General features: G+C 35.5%; 1 protein-coding gene and 1 pseudogene across 3 annotated transcripts; one reads left to right on the forward strand and one right to left on the reverse strand.

Moving 5' to 3' along the window:
- Positions 1–11,272: 11,272 nt before the first annotated feature.
- Positions 11,273–14,779, forward strand: LOC143575897 (protein SINE1-like; annotated as a pseudogene). The gene is made up of 3 exons (XR_013142852.1): positions 11,273–11,377; positions 13,025–14,234; positions 14,298–14,779. The product of XR_013142852.1 is annotated as a protein SINE1-like (transcript).
- A 727-nt stretch (positions 14,780–15,506) lies between these two features.
- On the reverse strand, positions 15,507–20,295 carry LOC143575898 (glutamate dehydrogenase B-like). 2 transcript variants are annotated; one of them, XM_077060147.1, is made up of 10 exons: positions 20,220–20,295; positions 17,772–17,899; positions 17,418–17,531; positions 17,082–17,303; positions 16,925–16,999; positions 16,701–16,817; positions 16,375–16,625; positions 16,213–16,288; positions 16,024–16,110; positions 15,507–15,887 (listed from the first exon to the last, which is right to left on the reverse strand). In XM_077060147.1, the coding sequence occupies exons 2-10, from the start codon at positions 17,877–17,879 to the stop codon at positions 15,702–15,704; spliced, it is 1,236 nt and encodes a 411-aa protein (XP_076916262.1). In that variant the 5' UTR covers positions 17,880–17,899; positions 20,220–20,295; the 3' UTR covers positions 15,507–15,701. The 2 variants fall into 2 exon arrangements, with proteins under 2 accessions (XP_076916262.1, XP_076916261.1); XM_077060146.1 differs by lacking the exon at positions 20,220–20,295 and having other exon boundaries at positions 17,772–17,952.
- Positions 20,296–20,608: the final 313 nt, after the last annotated feature.

Consider the following 20,608-nt stretch of genomic DNA (forward strand, 5'->3'; position numbering starts at 1 on the left):
TTCACTAGGGGAACTTAACGAATTGGAAAGTGATTCGTTAGTTGATCCGCATAAGGGAGCATAACGAACTAGCTCTAGTTCGTCTCTGATTCGTTAAGGGAAATGGGTAACGAACTACCCATGATTCGTTATGGCCAGTTCGTTAAGAAAGATGACGAATTAGATGGACTGATTCGTTAGATGGACTGTTTCGTTATGGACTGATTCGTTAAGGGTCCAGTTCGTTAGAAGGTTCAATTCATTACAAGAACCAGTTCGTTATGACAAGTCAATTCGTTAAGGATAAGAAACGAACTAGAAGTTTAACAGAATTACAGAATGGTCCCTTGACTTAAAGAAGAATGATTTAATTACAAAGAAGCCCTTGAACTTTTAAGTAGCAAGTTAATTAACGATTCAAAATGTTAATGGAAAATGTGATAAGACATTTAATAGAAATAAAATTTCTATTAAATTTTAGCCAGGGGCTCTGCCCCTTGGACCCTGCTAGGGGCTGCCGCCCCTAGACCCCGCTGCCAGGGGCGCTGCCCCCGGACCCCTGTTCGTTGAGGGTTATAAGTGGACTATAAATGCGATATGGATAGTGATAGTAATTAATACGCGTAATTGTTATACAGTTAGTCGTGCTCAGCTAAGGAAAGGATTAACTATAAACGGTGAACGTAATCGCGTTCAGGTGAGTTTCTAGCCCCACTTCCTTGTTATGTTTTCGGGGTTGTGTGCATACTCGATGTGATAGTTAATACACTTACCTTAAGTGGTAAGTGTATGCCTTGTATGATTTATGTATGATGGTTGCTTGACGGTGTGTGAACGATCTTCGGATATCGCATGTACCGTTAGGTGGTAGTTAAAGATATGATTGATATGTATGATGTAAGATATGATGTATGTATGAATACATATGATGTATGCATAATGTATGTATGATATGTTGATGGTACATGAACGCTCTTCGGAGATTGCACGTATTGTCAAGGAAAGTATGTAAGAACAGGTACGGTACGGTTGCATGAAACAAAGGGACTAGACCCTAATAATATATGTGATGGTAGGGACCAGACCCTAATAATATCTGTGATGGTAGGGACCAGACCCTAATAATATATGTGATGTTGGGGACCAGACCCTTTATAATATCTGTGATGTTAGAGACCAGACCCTTATCATATCTGTGAGGTTATAGGGCGGAAGGCTCTTTAAATATGATGGATAGTTATATATGAAGAGTAAGTATGATTAATGTACACCCCTTCGGGCACGTGTGCAAGTATGAGAGCCGATTGTATGTTGTATGATTAACTAGAACTCACTCAGCGTAGCTGACTTTTAGTATGCACGCAGGTGAGTAGAATGAGGCAACTTGCTTGAGGGGAAGCACATGGCATGGACTTGAAGACACTGGCATCTCAAAGAAGTGTTATGTTATGTTATTTTAAAGACAATATTTTATGTTTAAATAATTTGAATGCTTGTTAAGACAAGAAATGATGGTTATGTAACATAATGGTTTGAATGTTTTAATATTCCGCGAATGTTTTTATTAACTCTGATATTATGAACTATGTTTATGAGTAAATCCAACGTTAAAGTGAGGCACCGGTAACGGGGCCTTACAAGTTTCTCTTCCCCTTTCATTTATCGTAGGGACATGCCACATGACCTAGCCTTAAGGTGTACGACCGAAAACAACATGTGGGATTTCTTAAGAAATTTCCCGAAAATAAAATCAATCTAATTTTTAAAAAGTTTTCTTTGAATGTTGAGGCATAGCCTTGGAGTGTGTGTGTGTGCATAACAATACAATAAATAATAAATAAATAATTAATTATCTAAGAAGCTGTAAACAATTTAAAATTAAACACATAAAGGTAAACAGATAGGCACGTATAGGGTTCCTAAACATGTGTCTAAGGCAATTTCTAATGACCTATCTTAAACCTTCGGCTCTGATACCAATCTGTCACACCCCAACCTACGGCGGAAATGCCGGGGGGCGAACTGATTGCTCGCAGCTTTTCAAAGGTTATCATCATGCAATATTATTTAAATGACAATATCTATTTAATTCGATTTAATAATTCAAATAATTCAAGTACAAAATACAACTTTTTAAAAAAACAACAATTACAAATTAAATTCTTGATTGTATCATTCCTAACTTAATTTCTTCACTAAGTCTTTGACGGGTGGTCCATTGGACAACCCTTAAGTGATATAAGACCGTTAATAACCATGCATACAATCGGTTTATTTTGTGGAATTAGTTGACTATGGTTACTCATATAATTGCAGGTAGGAGAAGATAGAGGATGTAATTACGAGAAAGTGGGCAAAAACGGAGATGAAACGAGAAATATATGAAGAAAACAAGAAAATGAGAAATAGCTCCACCGTGGGCCACGGTCTGAACCGTGGGCCACGGTCCAACTGATAAAAATGACAGTTTACACCATACCGTGGCGTTCTGGAGACCGTGGAGACCACCGTGGGCCATGGTGCGGAGCTGTAAATGCCGAAAATACTTGTTTTTATTCCGTTTTTGGGTGTCTTTTCATCTATCTAACACTTTGGAACGACCTAGGGGCGATTTTTGGGTCCAAGAACAACAGTTTGGTGATTCCAATTATTGATTTAGTGTTTTTAATTCGTATGATTACTATAATCGAAGGGATGATGAACCGGATCATGCTTGGCTAATTTCTTTTATGTTCTCTCCCGAATTGTAAGGTTTTCAGTTGGATATTTGTTAATAGTTTATGTTATTTGTGGGATAGTATTTTGATCTTATGATTATTTTGCTAAGGTGATTGTGTGTTGTTTTGTAATTGTTAGTATGGTATAAATTCGTGTTCTTGACTATCCGTTCTTGGTGCCATAGGCAATCGAGATTTAGTAGAAGAGAATTAGGGTTATCATTACTAAACTGATTATTGAGTGACAACCTTGCGTTTTTATAATCCAAGTACTTAGTCCTCTTTTATCACATCCAAACGCATTTTCACGAATTGTATTTGTGTAGTTCATCTCACAAGTAAACGTTAACTTTATCAAAATTGGAAACCTGAAATCGGTATAGAGCATTGTTTGTTATATTGTTTAAAACTCGTTTATTGCTTTAGTTCTATTTGTTAATCAAAACCAAACAACCAAAATACTTGACTTTATTTTCTGCATTTAGTTTAATATAGATTAATTACAAAGCTTCTTAGTAACATATTTTCCACAAACTCCCTATGTTCGATACCCGCTTACCGTTATCTAACTAGTTGTATTCGGTTTATTTTTGAGTGAGTCTTCGACCTCACGTCAAATTTTGGCGCCGTTGACGGGAGTAGTGTGCAACGTGTGTTAGCTTAAGTAGTTTTTGTTTGTTATTTTCGAGTTTACGCTGGTTGTGTTAGTGTGCAGGTACCTACAGGTGTATGCATACTAGAGGCTCTAACAAGCTTCTTGGTTCTTCAGCTGCATCAAACAATAACATGGATTCACCAGCTCCCACAACCGCATAGATGATAGATCTTACTATAATTTGCGGCTCTATTCCATGCATCTTGTGCGGGGAGCCACTTCACCCTTGTATTGGTTGCCACGAGGCCCGATTTAAACGGTAAAAAGCAAAATTTGAAGATCCACTAATGCCTTGCTATGAGAATCCTTCCCCTCTTACATATTTCTATGATTCTGATACAACGGTGGATGATGGTTATTACTCTAACAGATGGGATCGGGACGAGGATGCTTATTATGAGCCAAGAATGGATGGGCGATGTTTCTGTTGCGGTCGTGATCATACTTTTGATTATGATGTGTGCTCGGTGTATTTGGAAAATTTAAAGTATTGGAATAAAAAAATGATGGATGCGTACATCTCAAGACCGTATCGAGGATACCAACAATATCATCCCGGGGGATATTCTGTGCCCGAAGGTGTCTATACTTATCAGAACAAGGAGGAGAAAAGTCTTGCTATGTTGGAAGTGATTTTGTCCAAACTCGAGCAATATTTATCAGCACCCAACCTTTTCGATGAAGATCGAATCAACTATCTAGTTTCCAAGTGTCAGAAGTTAAAAATGAAGATAGAAATAGAAGAGCGTCTCTCACCATTACCTGATGATATTAGAGATTATTCTCACATGGAGGAGAAGGTTGTGGAGGATAATACCACACCAACAAATTATTTATCTGATGAAGAGTCACGGGTGGATCAGAAGGTGTGTGAAGATGATGAGGCAGAGAAGTCTGATGAGATGAATATGTATACCGAATCTCTTCCCATATCCATCATTCCAAATAACAAGTGTGGGGAAGAAGGTTCGGGGAAGAAGATGAAAAGGGCGAAGCTACAAGACATCGGTGTATATCTCGTGAAGTGGATCAGCGAAAATAGCAGGTGCTTTCTAAACATGCCAGTTATACCGACAAACTTATGGAGATGGCATGTAATTTTCCGGGCATTCATTGGAAATACATTGGGTAAGTGTGCATTGAGACCACCATAGCGTATATCAGGTACGGTCTGGCTGAATACCTTTAAACTTAGCGCTCTCAGGAGGCAGCCTGAGGATGTAGAGTAGTCTATTTTGTTTGGTTTTTGTTTTGGGTGTGTTTGTGTTTTGACAGGTTCTGCAATTCAATCATCATGGATGCAATAATTCAAGTGTGGGGATGTTTGCAATATTCCCTGTGAGATATCAAAGAGTCTATGAAATGCGTTTATTCCGGTTAAAGCACAACAACCACATCATTACAAACACATGATCAGGTGCATGTGTTTATCTATCCTGTGTCTTATTTGTTTTCGTGTACTTGGTGGTGTGAAATTTTTGTGTTGGAAATGGTGTTATTTGTCGATTAAATTAAGTTGTTAGCCGTTCATGGTTTGCGGGTGGTATTTCTCGAGTTTAGATTATAAATTTCACCATACATTGGGGACAATGTATCCCAAGTGTGGGGATGAGGAAAATTCTGTTTGTTTTGAAAAACTTCGTTTTAAAAAAAATTAAAGAAAAAATAAAAAAAAATGTGTTTAAAAGAATCGGAAAGTGGTAAGATGGTGGGGTAAAGTTTTGGTCCCTTTTCATGGTCACAATTCCCTAAATAACTTGTGCATAGTTGTTTTTAAAAGGAGATTATGTAGTTTTCTAACCAAGGTTAGCATGCTTTCGGTGTAATAACTTGCATAAGATATTCGTTTACACTTGAGAATTGAGGAAGTATTGGTTGGTGGAAAAGTTGATATTCTCTTATAGAACTTGTACAATTATTGCATTTCGAGATCTTAGCTTGGCATGAGTGCAAAAGTGATAGAGGCACTTAGGTTAAGCCTCGTCTGGATGAGCGAGAGTGTGGGTACTGGGGGGTTGGGGCCTCATACATTATACATATGAGGATGGCTATGTGAGGGGCGGGGGGTTGGTTCCTTTAGAAAACCTTATTGGGCCTATTCTTTTATTTAATCAACCCCGGTGTCATTTTGCGAAACGATCCGACTTAATAGGTTTCTATGTAATTGTTTTAGTATTTATCAGTTAGAGATGTGAAACATTATGTTTATCATGCTAGTATGTAATGTTCAAGTATTATATTAGTAAAAAAAAGGTTTGTATTAGAATTGTAATGTTCATGTATGCAATGTTCAAAGTATTATGTATTGATGTGAAAAAAAGGGAAAAAAAAGAGAAAAAAAAAAGAAAAGAAAAAGAGTAGTTATGATGTTTATAGTTGTTTATTTTTTTTACTTAGTTTGTTTGTAATAAGTCGGATCGGATCGCTTGAGCTACTTTCAAAATTCCCTTCCATACCCTTACACTTGGCCCCATTACAACCCGTTTTAAGACCTCTTGATTTGTATTCATGTCAAAAGCATTTACATAGGTGGAGATTTGATGATTGTACAAGTGTATGCGAGGAGAATTGATTAAATGTTAAATGTACGGATGATCACCAAGGAAAGGTTATTATGTAAATGTGTGTTATGTATAGGTAAAAGCCGAAAGCATGTTAGGTTTGGTTGAAATCTATTGTTTAAATGTAACATCAAGTGGACTAGTGCAACCGATAGAAACGAGGGAATAGGGTATGACTTGGGACCATAACTGAACCGGAAGTGTGGTAAGATTGGTGGCTACAAGTTGAAAATAATAAATAGTTTGTGTTGAGATGTTGCTTGAGGGCAAGCAACGGGTAAGTGTGGGAATGTGACGGGTGGTCCATTCGACAACCCTTAAGTGATATAAGACCGTTAATAACCATGCATACAATCGGTTTATTTTGTGGAATTAGTTGACTATGGTTACTCATATAATTGCAGGTAGGAGAAGATAGAGGATGTAATTACGAGAACGTGGGCGAAAACAGTAAAGAAAACGGAGTTGAAACGAGAAAGATATGAAGAAAACAAGAAAATGAGAAAGAGCTCCACCGTGGGCCACGGTCCAACTGATAAAAAACGACAGTTTCCACCGTACCGTGGCGTTCTGGAGACCACCGTGGGCCACGGTGGGAACCGTGGGCCACGGTGCGGAGCTGTAAATGCCGAAAATACTTGTTTTTATTCCGATTTTGGGTGTCTTTTCATCTATCTAACACTTTGGAACGACCTAGGGGCGATTTTTGGGTCCAAGAACAATAGTTTGGTGATTCCAATTGTTGATTTAGTGTTTTTAATTCGCATGATTACTATAATCGAAGGGATGATGAACCGGATCATGCTCGGCTAATTTCTTTTATGTTCTCTTTTGAATTGTAAGGTTTTCAGTTGGATATTTGTTAATCGTTTATGTTATTTGCGGGATAGTATTTTGATCTTATGATTATTTTGCTATGGTGATTGTGTGTTTGTTTTATAATTGTTAGTATGGTATAAATTCGTGTTCTTGACTATCCGTTCTTGGTGCCATAGACAATCGAGATTTAGTAGAAGAGATTAGGGTTATCAATACTAAACTGATTATTGAGTGACAACCTTGCGTTTTTATAATCCAAGTACTTAGTCCTATTTTATCACATCCAAACGCATTTTCACGAATTGTATTTGTGTAGTTCATCTCACAAGTAAACGTTAACTTTATCAAAATTGGAAACCTTAAATTGGTAGAGAGCATTGTTTGTTATATTGTTTAAAACTCGTTTATTGCTTTAGTTCTATTTGTTAATCAAAACCAAACAACCAAAATACTTGACTTTATTTTCTGCATTTAGTTTAATATAGATTAATTACAAAGCTACTTAGTAACATATTTTCCACAAACTCCATGTGTTCGATACCCACTTACCGCTATCTAACTAGTTGTATTCGGTTTATTTATTAGTGAGTCTTCGACTTCACGTCAGTCTTCACCAACCTGCATTAACTTTCTACGATAGCCTGCATATGCATATAAAATAAATTTTGTCAACAACACATGTTGAGTGAGCAACACACCAGTTTAGTTGTACATATAGTATATATAACAAAATACGTAGCTGCAACAAGTCATATGAGAATAACAAAATAACCAATGAGCAAGTATAACTGAGATTACGAGAAGCATAAAGGCTACAGATTGGCGTATGATCATACTAGACTGAGATTATGTTGGACATCTCCGAATGCGGAAGCATACAAAGAAAATAAGCACATAAACAAGTAAGGTATAAGTTGTTAACACATAAGACAAAGTTGCAGTTTTGAGTATAAGTATATATGAGAAAGTATATTTACGCGTATGTCCCCAAAATGTGAGAAAACGAGTAAAAAGAGGGGAATGTGGTACTCACCTGATCAATTAAGCAAACGAGATTAAGTACAGTAAGACGGTAAGGATAACGTCACGCTCGAGGTGCATCAATGAACGAATCCTAAGTAAAATAATTGCGGAAACAAACATAAGGATTTGACGAGAAAAATAGAGCTTGAGAGTTTGAGGATTGATTATTAATTTTGTTAAATATACATTTAAACTTATTGTTTTATAAATCTTTTAATAAACCTTTGAATATATTTTAAATATACTTAAAATTATTATATAAAACAAATGTGTGCTAATAATATATGTATGAAAGTTAATTTAATCAAATAAGATATACGACATACTTATAATGATAATACCTAAATGTATATTTATACAACTTGGGGTTGATTATAAATGGAGATCGTCTAAAATACCTTTAATGTGTTTATATATATTTTCACTATTTAGTAAAGATTTCTTTATAAATAATTATCCCAAATAATAAGGGATAAATAACAATATTTATATAAAATATGATTTTTTTATAAAATACTTAAACTAGTTTTTAATACATTAATTAACAAGATAAAAATCAATTTTATACATAATACATTTTTATACATATATTCATATATATACAAATAATAATAAGAAGAATAATAAGAATAAGAAAGAAATAAAACTGTTTCTAAAAATATAAACGGCCCTGGCCGGACTCGAACCCGCGCCAGTGGCTGGTTCACCAGGTAACGCGCACAGACAAGTAACCAACTGGGTATACAAGTTAGTTGGTTGTAAACAGATTCAAGGGTTTATATACGCGATCCAGAAAACCCAAAATCGATATAAGAACCCTAGATTCACAAACCGATTAATTGATTGATATTTGTTCAATTAGATAGAGGGTTAATGATCCCTGATTGAGGACGAACAACACAATATCAACAATTACCTGATAAGATGCTTAAACAATGGTTAATCGACGTGAACAGTGGCCGGATAACGAAACTCCAGAACACACATCAAACAGCTAGGAAATTATAATTGATTAAAGGGGTTAGATAGGCGACGGGTAAATGGTTGATTCTGCAGCTTTAATTGTATTGTGGTTGATGTTTATATGTATAACCAGATCGTTCTAGGGGCAGCTAAAAATAATACGAATCGCAGATCTGCTTGGATTGTATAACATATTAGAGGTGTCGGTTTGATCAATTAGGTATGTAGATCAACGATTTGATTAACTTTCCAAGTTTTGTGTCGAGAATTATGGTGCAAACTAGCAGATTTGGTATGCGGGTTTACTAATCGGGTCTCGGGTTAATGGATACGAGTCATGGATTTCCGGGTCAGAAATATAATTATAAATATATATAGTATTTACGTTTTAGTCCCTGAAGGTTGAGGGTGGAGGCGTGGAGCCATTATTGGGTAGACGTTTAGTTTAAGGGTGAAATGGTACTATATTGAAAGTTGTATATACTTGAAAGTTATTATAGTTAAATTAAATATATAATAAATAATAAGAATAAAATAATACTAACTCGATAAAGGTGACGTTTATTAATTAAAATTTTCCGAAAATGAAAACGGGTCGGGTTGTAAAGATTTGGAAAACCCGAGTTGTTACACCCCCCGCCCCCGGCAAATTGTGGGGAGATAGGGGGGAGGTATTTGTCGCCATGTGTTTTTGTGAAAATAATAATTTAATAATAATATGACCGTTGGTAACAGTCAAATTTTTTTTAATTTAAACAATATATATATATACATACATACATACATATACCCTTCTTCTCCAAACCCATATCTATTTCATACACTACACATAACCAAATTCTTCAAAAATACAACAAAAATGAATCTTAGAAACAACCCAAACCAACCGAACCACACATTCCCTCATTTCGGTCAATTCCACAGTTCGCAAAACCAATCAAACGTAAACATGCAATGGAACCCGAACACAATCGAACCAAAATTTTCGTTTTGGTTTTGCCGACCTGAACCTAAACATGTATGCCAACTACCTCATGCCCCAAAACCTCATGTCTGTGTTCGGGTTTACCCAACCGAAGCCGGAGACGGTGCCGGAGACTCAGACAGCACGGGCCTCCGGTTCAAGCCAAAAGTAGGCATGTAAACACAAATAACAACAACCGGGTGAGACGATGGCGCAACGTGATCCATACAAGCAATGGACCGAGGAGGAGGAAGTAGCTCTCGCAAGGGCTTGAATCGTCGTTTCGGAGGATCCCGACGTCGGTAATTTTTTTAATATTAACCATTTATATAACTTTATTTAGTGTTTATTAAAAATGTATACTAATTGTGACAAATAATTTTATTTTGTAACTAACTTTCAAACCGCCAGGTTATTTTGGAGGAAAGTTTTTGAAGCTTAGCATTCGCTAACGGGTAAACCCAAAGACTACCGGGGTTAAAGAAGCGGTTCAAGCCCACTGGAAGGGCCTTAATTCGGATTGCCAAAAAATTGCCGGGATATACAACAGCTTGCGCGGGGCTGGTTGGCGTAGCGGACAAAACGACGCCGACATCCAATCCCAAGCGTTAAGCGGCTTTCGATCTCAAGGGCACACCGAATGGTGGCTCGGGAAAGCGTTCAAGCAACTAAAATGTTGGGAAAACTAAGGCTATGCGCGAAATAGAACGGGGCACCCACGGTTCCGGTCGCTCGACGAGCCGGCTCATCATCCCGGCCTTCAAAAAAGTTGAGGACATCGCCCTCGACAAATCCGAGCACACCAAACACACCCTCTGATGCTCGTAACTTTAACCTCGTTGACGAAAACGACGCGATTAATTTAAACGACGAAGACGACCAAGTACCTGAGTTGGCTCGACCTGCGGCAGAGCAAGAAAAAATAAAAATACAAATAAAGGGGAGAGTTCGTCGTCGTCACGATTCAACCCCATAACCAATGAAGAATTCGAACATCTAAACGATGTGTTCAGTCATTTCGAAACATATGCCGTGAATATGAGAAACAACATGAAAGCAACCAACGAATATCACGGAACGCTAGCCCAGACGCTTCAACTACGACAAATGAAAGAAGACAACGAATCACTCAAAGCGGACGAGTTACACGAAGAGGCCGCATTATTGCAACAACGACGAGTTCAAAAAATGCACGAATATTATGGATACTAGGTTTTTTTTGTTATGTATTCTTTCAATGTTTCTTTTTTAATTTTAATGTGTTTTTATTTAATTATGTAACTTGATGAGTTTTTATTTGTTTAGTTTAATTATAAAAAGAATATAATAAAAAATGCTGACGTGGGCACTGAAAGGGACTATAACAAAATTATACCTCAAAACCAAATTGCTATCCTTTGTTGACTGTGCTTCACATGTGATTTGTAGTCGTCCCACTACATGTACCCAATAAAATATAAGCAAAGATTTGATTTAAAATAGAAACCCAAAATACATTGGGGGGAAATACTATCCAATTATTAATAATATTAAATTGCACGAAATCCAGTGAGCCGATTTATACATTCAACAACATCAACACCCATTATTCAAACTATCACTTCGTATTCTAAATTCTTTAAATCTTCCGAAAAAAATAAAAATAATAATAATAATAACCCCGCATTCTCCGGTTCGAAGCAGGTGAAGATTACAGGTACGATTTGAAGTCAATTGTATGTTAAATCGAATGTTGTTGTTATCTTTCGACTAACATTAATGGGTTTTTAGATACCCATAAAGATTTTAACTTTAGGGTTTAGCTGGTTCTTGAAAACTGATAAGATTTTGAATTTGAGTTTATAAAGAGTTGGCTGCTTGTGGGTCTAATCTAAAATAGTTGTAGTGAAACTTTTATGATTCTGGTTGGGTTGACCCGCAAACACTTTTTTTTTATTATCTTTTTGAGGTTTATAGATGATTAGTGTGTTATGTATGATTGATTGATTATAAGTGTATATCATTATACAATAAAAAGCTTAACTTTTTTTATTTTATTATATTTAAATACATTCTTGATTGATGGTCTTCAATCTGTTTGGGCCCGTTTGACCTGTTTTCTTTGCGCTTAAATCTTTTGAGATGTATCATTGACTTATGTGATCATCAATAATCTAAAGTCGTGTAACCCGGACGTGACCTGCTTAACCCGTTTACCTAATGTGCCAAACGGGTTGGTGGGTGATAACTGGGGGCGTAAACGAGCCGAGCCACTCGTGAGCTGCTTGAGATCGACTTGCTAAAATTTTGAATCGACCCAAGCTTAAATGAGCTCGAACTCAGGCTCGAGCTTTTAACGTGGCTCATTTAATAACGTTCGAGCCCGAGCTTTACATAGCTTGTGTGGGCTTGCAAGCCTAAACAAACCTTTTATTTGTATATTTTTTTACCTAGTATATTAAGTATATATGATGCGGGTGCATATTGTTTAAAGTTATATTTAGTTTATCTTTTTTTTTATTTGTTCAAATTTCAAATTCCTAGTTTATCTTTTCTTGTTTAGTACAAATAGGGCTATTTAGATTATTGTTTAGTCGGTTGATTGTTTTTTAATAAAGAATTTGTAAGCTTTAAGCTTGTTTACCGAATCATTTGGTTTGAATCGTTAGAGTTAAATCATTGTTTTCTTGTGCCATTTGATTGCTAGTCAAAACTGCATCCACATATTTATATAATAATTATAATTATATATAAAATTATGATAAAAGTAAACAAAAATATATATTTTATTATACAAAAAGTTATAGCTATACATATAATGAGCTGAGCTCGAACTTTAGAAATAGAGTTCTAAATGAGCCGAGCTCGAGCCCGAGTCCTCTTAAGCTAAATGAGTTGAGCTTGAGCCTAAATGAGCTTGGGCTTTGCTTGGCTCGTTTACACCTTTAGTGCAATCAAGCTGTAATAGGTATCGGTACCAAGTTTTTAGTTTCGGTATCGGTACGGTACGGTACCGGTATTTTCCGAATTTTGCACGAAATACCGGTACCAAACGGCACATTTCGGTACCGGTACCAAATATTTCAATTTTTCCGGATCGGGATTTTCGGGATCGGTACCGGTACCATTCCGAGCTCATCCCTAAGCTGTAAGCATGTAAACCGTATTTGGGAGTTAACAAATAAATGGGTAAAACGAGTCATATATGTGTTACTGGGTTGGTCTGTTTAAGGATTAAACAGCCCAACCCAAAAACGACTCGTTTACTTAACCAAAATCTGATTATTTACATGTCGTGTTAGGGTCATGCTGGAATTGCCCCCTCTAACTAATTTGTAGAATAATAAGCAGTTTTCTTTTGCAGTTTATGAAATGGGAAGAAATCTAAGCCCTCTGCTTAAGCAAGAATTCAAAAATCTTGATAAAGATGCAGATAGTAGAAAATCAGCCATGAAAGCAATAAAATCGTATGTCAAAGATTTGGATTCAAATGCAATCCCAATCTTTCTTGCTGAAGTTTCCAATACTAAAGAAACCGGATTAACATCCGGTGAATACACAATCTCACTGTATGAAGTTCTTGCACGCGTTCATGGCCCAAAAATCGTGCCCCAAATCGACAACATCATGTCCACCATCATCAAAAACTTAACATCAACTGTAGCCTCATTTGCTCTTCACCAAGCCTGCTCAAAAGTGGGCCCCACCATTGCTAGATACTCGATGGACCCCACCACACCCGATGACAAGAAACGACGAATTATTCACTCTCTTTGTAAACCCCTTTCGGACTCTTTATTATCTACTCATGAGAGTTTATCATCTGGTGCAGCTTTATGTTTAAAGGCTCTTGTAGACTCGGATAACTGGCGGTGTGCTTCAAGTCAAACAGTCAACGAGGTATGTCAAAGGGTTGTTGGGGCTTTGGAGAAGCCTATGATGACAAGCTCACATATGGGGTTAGTTATGTCTTTAGCAAAAAATAACGGTTTAGTTGTGGAGGCGTATGCAAGGTTGTTGGTTTTGTCTGGTATCAAGATTTTGAATATGTCTGCTTCAGAAGGAGTGTCTCAGAAACGGCTGATGACCATTCAAATGATTAATTGTTTAATGAAGTGTTTGGATTATAAATGTTTAATGCCGGAACGTAGATTAATAATTGAAGAAATGAAGAAGTGTGACAATGATCAAATGGCTTATGTTAAAGGAGCTGCCTTTGAAGCAATACAAACAGCCAGAAGAATCTTGACTGAAAAAGGGTCAAGTTTGAGAACCAAAGCGGTCAAAGGGGTGAAATTGTGTCACACGAATCGCAAACCATGGGTACTTTTGACGGGTATAGTTCTGTGGTCGGTTCACCATGTTCAGAAACTGATTGTGACCGAAGTGTAAACCGAAAGCTTTGGAAGCACGAAAATGGCAGGGAGGATGTTTCTTTAAAACACATATATTTTTCGGGTGATAATAAAAGTGATTGTGAAAATGGATATTCAGAAGAACAAGGTGATTATGCATACGGGTTTTCAAGATTCTTGCAGAAAAGTGAATCAAGAAGGCAAACTCCTAGCCCTGAGGTGAGTTTAATAAATTCACGGTTATCTTTTTGAATCTTTATTAATAAAGTTATCTTTTTGCAGCGATACGGATCTTTTATAAAATTTGACAATATTAAGATTTACACAACACCAAGAAAGCTTGTGAAGTCTCTTCAAGCTTCAAATGCAGAGAACCAAAGTCAAATAGTCAAAAGCCCGCAAAGTCAAAGTTCAAAAAGCCCATTGTTGGTCAAATATGATCTGGACTGCACACCAAAGTATGATCAAAATGGATGCTTGTTTGATCCTAGTGACAAGTTTGATCATGATTATGAGCAGTTTTATGATACTTCAGAATCTGTGTCTTCAAGTGATGATGACATTTGCCAAGAACTTATTCCTGAAACTAATGAAACGTGTCGGTTTTCCGGTCTAAGAATTGTTCGTGTTCTCATTGTTTTGTTTGCAATCTTTGTTTGTTTGTTTTTGGTAGGAGATGCAGATGAAGGTCACAATCTTGTTCCTACTTGATTTTGGTCTTTTGTGTATTGTTGAAAGTCTGAATGTTGACTGTGAATCATTGGGTGGACATGAATTTGAACTTTATTAGCTGGTATCTGTTTTTTTACAAAAATATCTGTTGCCTGACTTCATCTTATGTGTTGTTGATTTGGATGCAAAACTGTAAATGAACCTGAGCCTAATTATGGCTAAGTTCAAGCTTGAGCTTGAGCACAGCTCTTTTAATATGAAAATTACGTGTGTTATATTTCCTACACATATAATACACACGTGTAGGTAAATGTTTAGTTTGATAACTTTTGTATGTATATAAACAAAGATGTGTATATAGAACTTTAAAAATACGAACTGCAGAAAAAATTAATTCCTTTTCTTGCAAATACTTGTTTTGTAATAAACCTCTCTATAAATATAATGTTTAAATAATAATTGAGTCTGGCTCGAACTCAAGCTCTCTAAAGTTAAACAAATTGAGCACAGGCGTTAGAAATAGCTATAGTTAACTGGAGCCCGAGCTCTAAAATTAAACGAGTTGAGCACATGCTATAGAAAGAGCTCTAATTAATCGTAGCTGAGCTCTCTTAAGTTTAATGAGCCACATTTCAGCTTAACAAGCTGGGTTCAGCTTGTTAAAAATACTTGTAGGCCTACACATGCTATAAAGATATTGCTATTGAAACAAGTGAATTCTTGATCAAAAGATAAAAAGTTAGCAACACAACCAAGAAGAAAACTCCATTGATTATGGTCACAACATTGCCTAAAAAAACCAAAATTCACCATAACACATGCTTGAAAGTTTTAAATATTTCATAACCAGTTTTCGAAAAAACATTCGAAAACCATTGGACATAGGTTAAAAGAAAAACAAATCAAACCCAAGAATCCGGGTTCATGTAAAAACACAAAAACAACTTAAAGTCAACGGCCATTGTCCATAAAAGCCCTCGGTCGTTTTATTTGGATAGCGTCATCTTATGTTAATTAGGCTTCCCAACCTCTAAGAACCGTAGCCCGTGCAACCCGATTGAGCCCCAATGTAAACGCCCCCATACGCAAATCACAGTTGTGAGTTTTACACATTTCCTTCACATCTTTGTAACCTTGTTGAATGTATTTCTTTAGCTCTGCATTAACTTTTTCTTCTTCCCACATAAACCCTTGAATGTTCTGCATCATTTGACGAGTAACAAAAGAAATAATATTAATTACACTGAAATAAATAGAGGTTAACTTAAAATGGAGTGAAATGACCAAAATACCCCTCTCCAAAACAATAGAAAAAAAAAACATTGTTATGAAATACCTGAACCCATTCAAAGTAACTGACTGTAACACCTCCTGAATTTGCAAATATGTCAGGGAGGATAACAACACCTTTCTTTGATAAGATCTGTGTATAAAAAAACAAACATACTGGTGATTAACTGATTATTGGAAAAAAAAATTATAAGATGTGATATAAGCAAATGGTCATAATTCATAAACTACTAACCTCATCGGCTTCAGGGTCAGTAGGATGATTAGCTGCTTCGATTATGTACTTGGCTTTGATATCATTTGCATTTTCCCTTTCATAAAAAAATCATGAAATTTTCAATATTAACATAAACAACATAAATCATTCGAAAAGAGCTGAAAAATTGTAAAAAAGAACCTGTTGATAACACCGCCAAGGGCAGCTGGAATGAGGATATCACAATCTTCAGCTAAAATAGAATTAGATTCTATTCCAGTTGCAGCACTAAAACCTTTGACTCCTTTGTGTTGCTTAACATGTTTGAGCAGGCTCGGGATGTCAATTCCATTTTTGTCCTTGATCGCTCCGCTAATATCACTAACTGCCACCACTTTGCCACCGGCTTCATGGATAAGTTGAGCAGCCCATGAACCAACATTTCCAAAACCCTATAATGCAACAAAAATCAATCTTTCAATGTTATATTCAAAGTTGGTCAATTGGTCAACAGAATAAGGTTTTACCTGTATAACAAAGCGTTGACCCGCAATACTCTTTCCATGATCATTAAGAAGGGCTTCTGTTGCAAAGAGTACACCCCTTCCAGTTGCAGCATCTCTACCCAGTGATCCACCAAGATCCTGAATTTAAATTTTTTAAAAAAATCATTTTTTTTTATAATTTGGTAAAAGTTTCTAAATGAATATAAATTTGTGGGTTTGAAATTAAACATGTTAATTTTACTTACAATAGGTTTTCCAGTAACAACAGCAGGTGAGTACCCATGAAACTTGGAGTATTCATCCAAAATCCATGCCATTGTCTGTTAAAAGTTAAAGCATAATTACAGTTAAAGGAGATAAAGATTTAAAAAACATAAACTTAAATTGGATAATATCATAAACCTGGGGATTGGATCCCATATCAGGAGCTGGAACATCTGTGTGGATTCCAATCAAATCATGTATTTTCTGTGTGAAAACCCTAGTAAGTCTTTCCAGTTCAGATATGCTTAATTCTCCTGGGTTGCATCCTATTCCTCCTTTTGCTCCACCATATGGAATATTAGCCACTGCTGTTTTCCATGTCATCAGTTGTGCTAAAGCGTTGACTTCATCCGGATCAACCTGTTCTCATCAAAAACATATTTCAAAATATTAACCACATTACCCTTTAGAAACTTAAGAAAATAATCTTGATTTATTGATAATTAAGACAGTATTAACGGCTTAAAAGCGAACCTCGGGATGGTATCGGATTCCTCCTTTCATGGGCCCGCGAGCATTGTCGTGTTGGACCCGAAAACCGACATAAGACACCAGAGTACCGTCATCTTTTGGTATTGTACACTCAACCTGTGATCACGCATTACAGAATCATAAATATTTCAAAAAATATGGTTTTCATTCCAAAATTTGTATAAATAACCATTGGCTTCACAAAATAATTTTCTAAGTAAAAAAATAAATAATAATAATAATGATAATCATTTTTTCCAAATAGGTGTTTCTCACTTTCTTGAAAGATTGAATCTGACCCATAAGATAAAATGTATAGATGTAGCATCAAATGTATATATACAAACGAATTGAAACCTTGATTTCTCTGAATGGAATGAGCAAACTTTTTTCAAGTTTGGAGTCTAAACCCAACAGCCGAGCTGCCAGTTTGAAGTTTCGGTTTGTGGCAGCTAAAGCATTCATCTTTGTTTGCCAAAATTAGTCTGAATAAAAGAAAATGTTAAGAGAGATTAATCTGAATATTATTACTTGAATAAAAAGAATGATGTGTGATGAAAAATGAAAGCCAGCACCAAACACATATATATACACGAGTGTAACATATACTACTGTATAATTAGATCATATTATATTGCATAATGGGATATTTAACTAATGATGCAAAAAGAGCATGTGATTTGGATATAGATAAACTTATTAAAAAGTGTGTTCTTTCAAGGTCTGCAATAGACAGCTTTTACATTAGATTACAATGCATGTGTAAGCATTTTGCAATTGGTAAGTTATTATCGGTGTGACAAATATTCCACCTTTTTTACTTTCTTTTTCTACATATTTTGAAGAAAAAAATTGTTCGGTTCAAAAAAAAAAAATTAATTACAAAGATACAAATATATATTAAAATTAAACCCTGTTTAATTAAATTTTTGTAACCACAAGGTCCACAACCCCCCAATCTTAAATTAAACCATAAATGAATTTAGAAAGTAAATAATACGTAATTAAGACACACAAGAATAAATGCGATCTAATTTTATGGTGGGCCCTACAAGATAAATAAATATTAATTTTATTTCACGATGTGCACTGAATTTGTCCGGATTCTCATAGAGGTCATAACTAGGGAGGCCAACATTTCTCCATATATACCGACCCTTGACCCAAAAGGCCAGAAAAATCAAAATTTTATTTGAAAATTGAAATACAATTTAATAATATTTATTAATATGTTTCACACCATGGTTAGAATAGATGAGATTAACACAGCTTAACAAAATAAATTAAATTTTGTACAAATACTTGATGATAAGATCATATAAAATATTAATTTTTATTTCTAAATCACCCAAATATAAAATTTAGAAAAATAGAGTTATATGAAGTAAAATTCTTTTTTGCAATTAAAAACTTAAACGTTCATTCAATATTAAACACCTACCAAGCCTATATGGCTATTTTTTAAATACTTTCAAAAAATAGTAATTAATTAATCACATGTAAGATAAGTTATAAAAATGATTGATGATGTAGATCCGGTGAGCAGTGTCAACATGCCGCGTATGAGTCTAGTCAACCCGGCTAACTCAAGCAAACATCTTAACAACTAAACGTGCATTTGGATAAGGATGATGACAATGTTGAATATGAAGACCCAATGAGATAACAAGACAAATATGACTAGGAATATTAATAATATTCTAAGTTGTAACTTATGCTATTAAAGTTGTGCAATTATGTCACATGACCATGATTCATGTCTTATAATTAAACATCAAGAATATTTTTTAAACCGAGTTTTATAATTAGACCTGTAACACGCTCCATGTTATTTGGATGCTATTAAACAATTTTAATCGTTTTGTCATGACTTTGTTACATGTGTTTTTATTTTTTATAAAAAACATTTGGTGGAAAAAATAAATAGCAAATATTATATAACACATAGAAACAAAACCACGTGGATGTTACATGACATTATTGTTTAGTAGATGGGTCCATCCTTGTGAAGTAAGAATATCGTGTCTAAAAATTTAGGGGATCGCTAAACAAATATCATTGACACATTATCCGTGCATAACTGTTGTGTCATACAGGTCGTATGGTTCATGTGACAGAAAGAAATAGGTCGGTAAGGGGTAATTGACAAGATCATATAGCAGATTGTCGCATAGAGGTGGAAATCTTAACCGGCTGACTGAACTAAAACCAACCAGAAACTAAACTCGGTTCCTAACCGACGGTTAGGAACTGGTTATAGATTTTTGAACCTTGACCCGTTAATAACGTTCACTTTAAATTTTCAAACCCTTTTGACCGCTTTCTACGGTTATATAGCCGTTAGAAACCGGTTATAGACCGTAAGGCCCATATAAACCATACGGCCCACCAATTTGAAGATACTATAAAATTTTGGCCCATATGAAATGATGTAACAACAAGGCCCAAATTTTATATTAATGGAGAAGTGTTTGTATATCATGCCCAAAACTTATATTCAAAACTAATTAACTGTAAATGCCCAACGAACTCATTAAAATTTTTAGGCCCAAATGCAGCTAACTCAGTGAGTCACACACACACACAGAGTTGCAGAGAACAGTTAAACAAACAAACTGCACTGCACTGCACTGCACAGAGATAGACAGAACCCTAAAAAGTAACGGAAATCACTCCACCAAAACAAACGATCAAAACTAACTTTCATGAAATGAAATCAACATGCAAGCAATCGATCAACTAATTGGATAAAAGTATATAAAAAAAAAGACGAATAATAATATCTGAAATGAAATAAACGTTTACCAGATAGAAAATTGAAGTCGAATCGGATCGGAGTAGAGTACCGAATCACTCAACAAGACTTATCCCCAAATCACTTCACTGCTACTATATATAGCACTAGCATAAAATAAAAAAGATGAGGAATAAAAATAAAATCTGAAAAGCAAGTGGAATCAAGATGATGATTGTAACAGGAGTAGTGGAGACAAGAATAACCTACTCAGCTTCCACCCGATTCTTTCTTACTCATTTTATTTGCTTTGCTTATTATAGAAAGAGAGGGTAATTTGGAAACAAATGGGATCGGATCGGTATAAATTAATAAATTCAATCGATGGAATCAAGGCTTATTTTAGTCAGTCAGTCGGTTAGTCAATCTTTCACGTGACTCAAGGTAACTCAACAACACA

This window comes from Bidens hawaiensis, unplaced genomic scaffold, assembly GCF_021521415.1.
Source record: "Bidens hawaiensis isolate Kalapana, Puna unplaced genomic scaffold, B.hawaiensis_p1.1 tig00027787_1, whole genome shotgun sequence".
Lineage (NCBI taxonomy): Eukaryota > Viridiplantae > Streptophyta > Magnoliopsida > Asterales > Asteraceae > Bidens > Bidens hawaiensis.

What these genes read in the sequence shown, in the direction of transcription:
- LOC143575898 (XM_077060147.1), bottom strand. Translation starts at nt 17,879, where the DNA reads ATGAATGCTTTAGCTGCCACAAACCGAAACTTCAAACTGGCAGCTCGG. An exon ending in ATATGGGATCCAATCCCCAG is followed by an intron (nt 17,000 to 17,081) that starts GTTTATGATATT and finishes AACTTTTAACAG; the next exon opens with ACAATGGCATGGATTTTGGA. An exon ending in TTGTTACTGGAAAACCTATT is followed by an intron (nt 16,818 to 16,924) that starts GTAAGTAAAATT and finishes ATTTAAATTCAG; the next exon opens with GATCTTGGTGGATCACTGGG.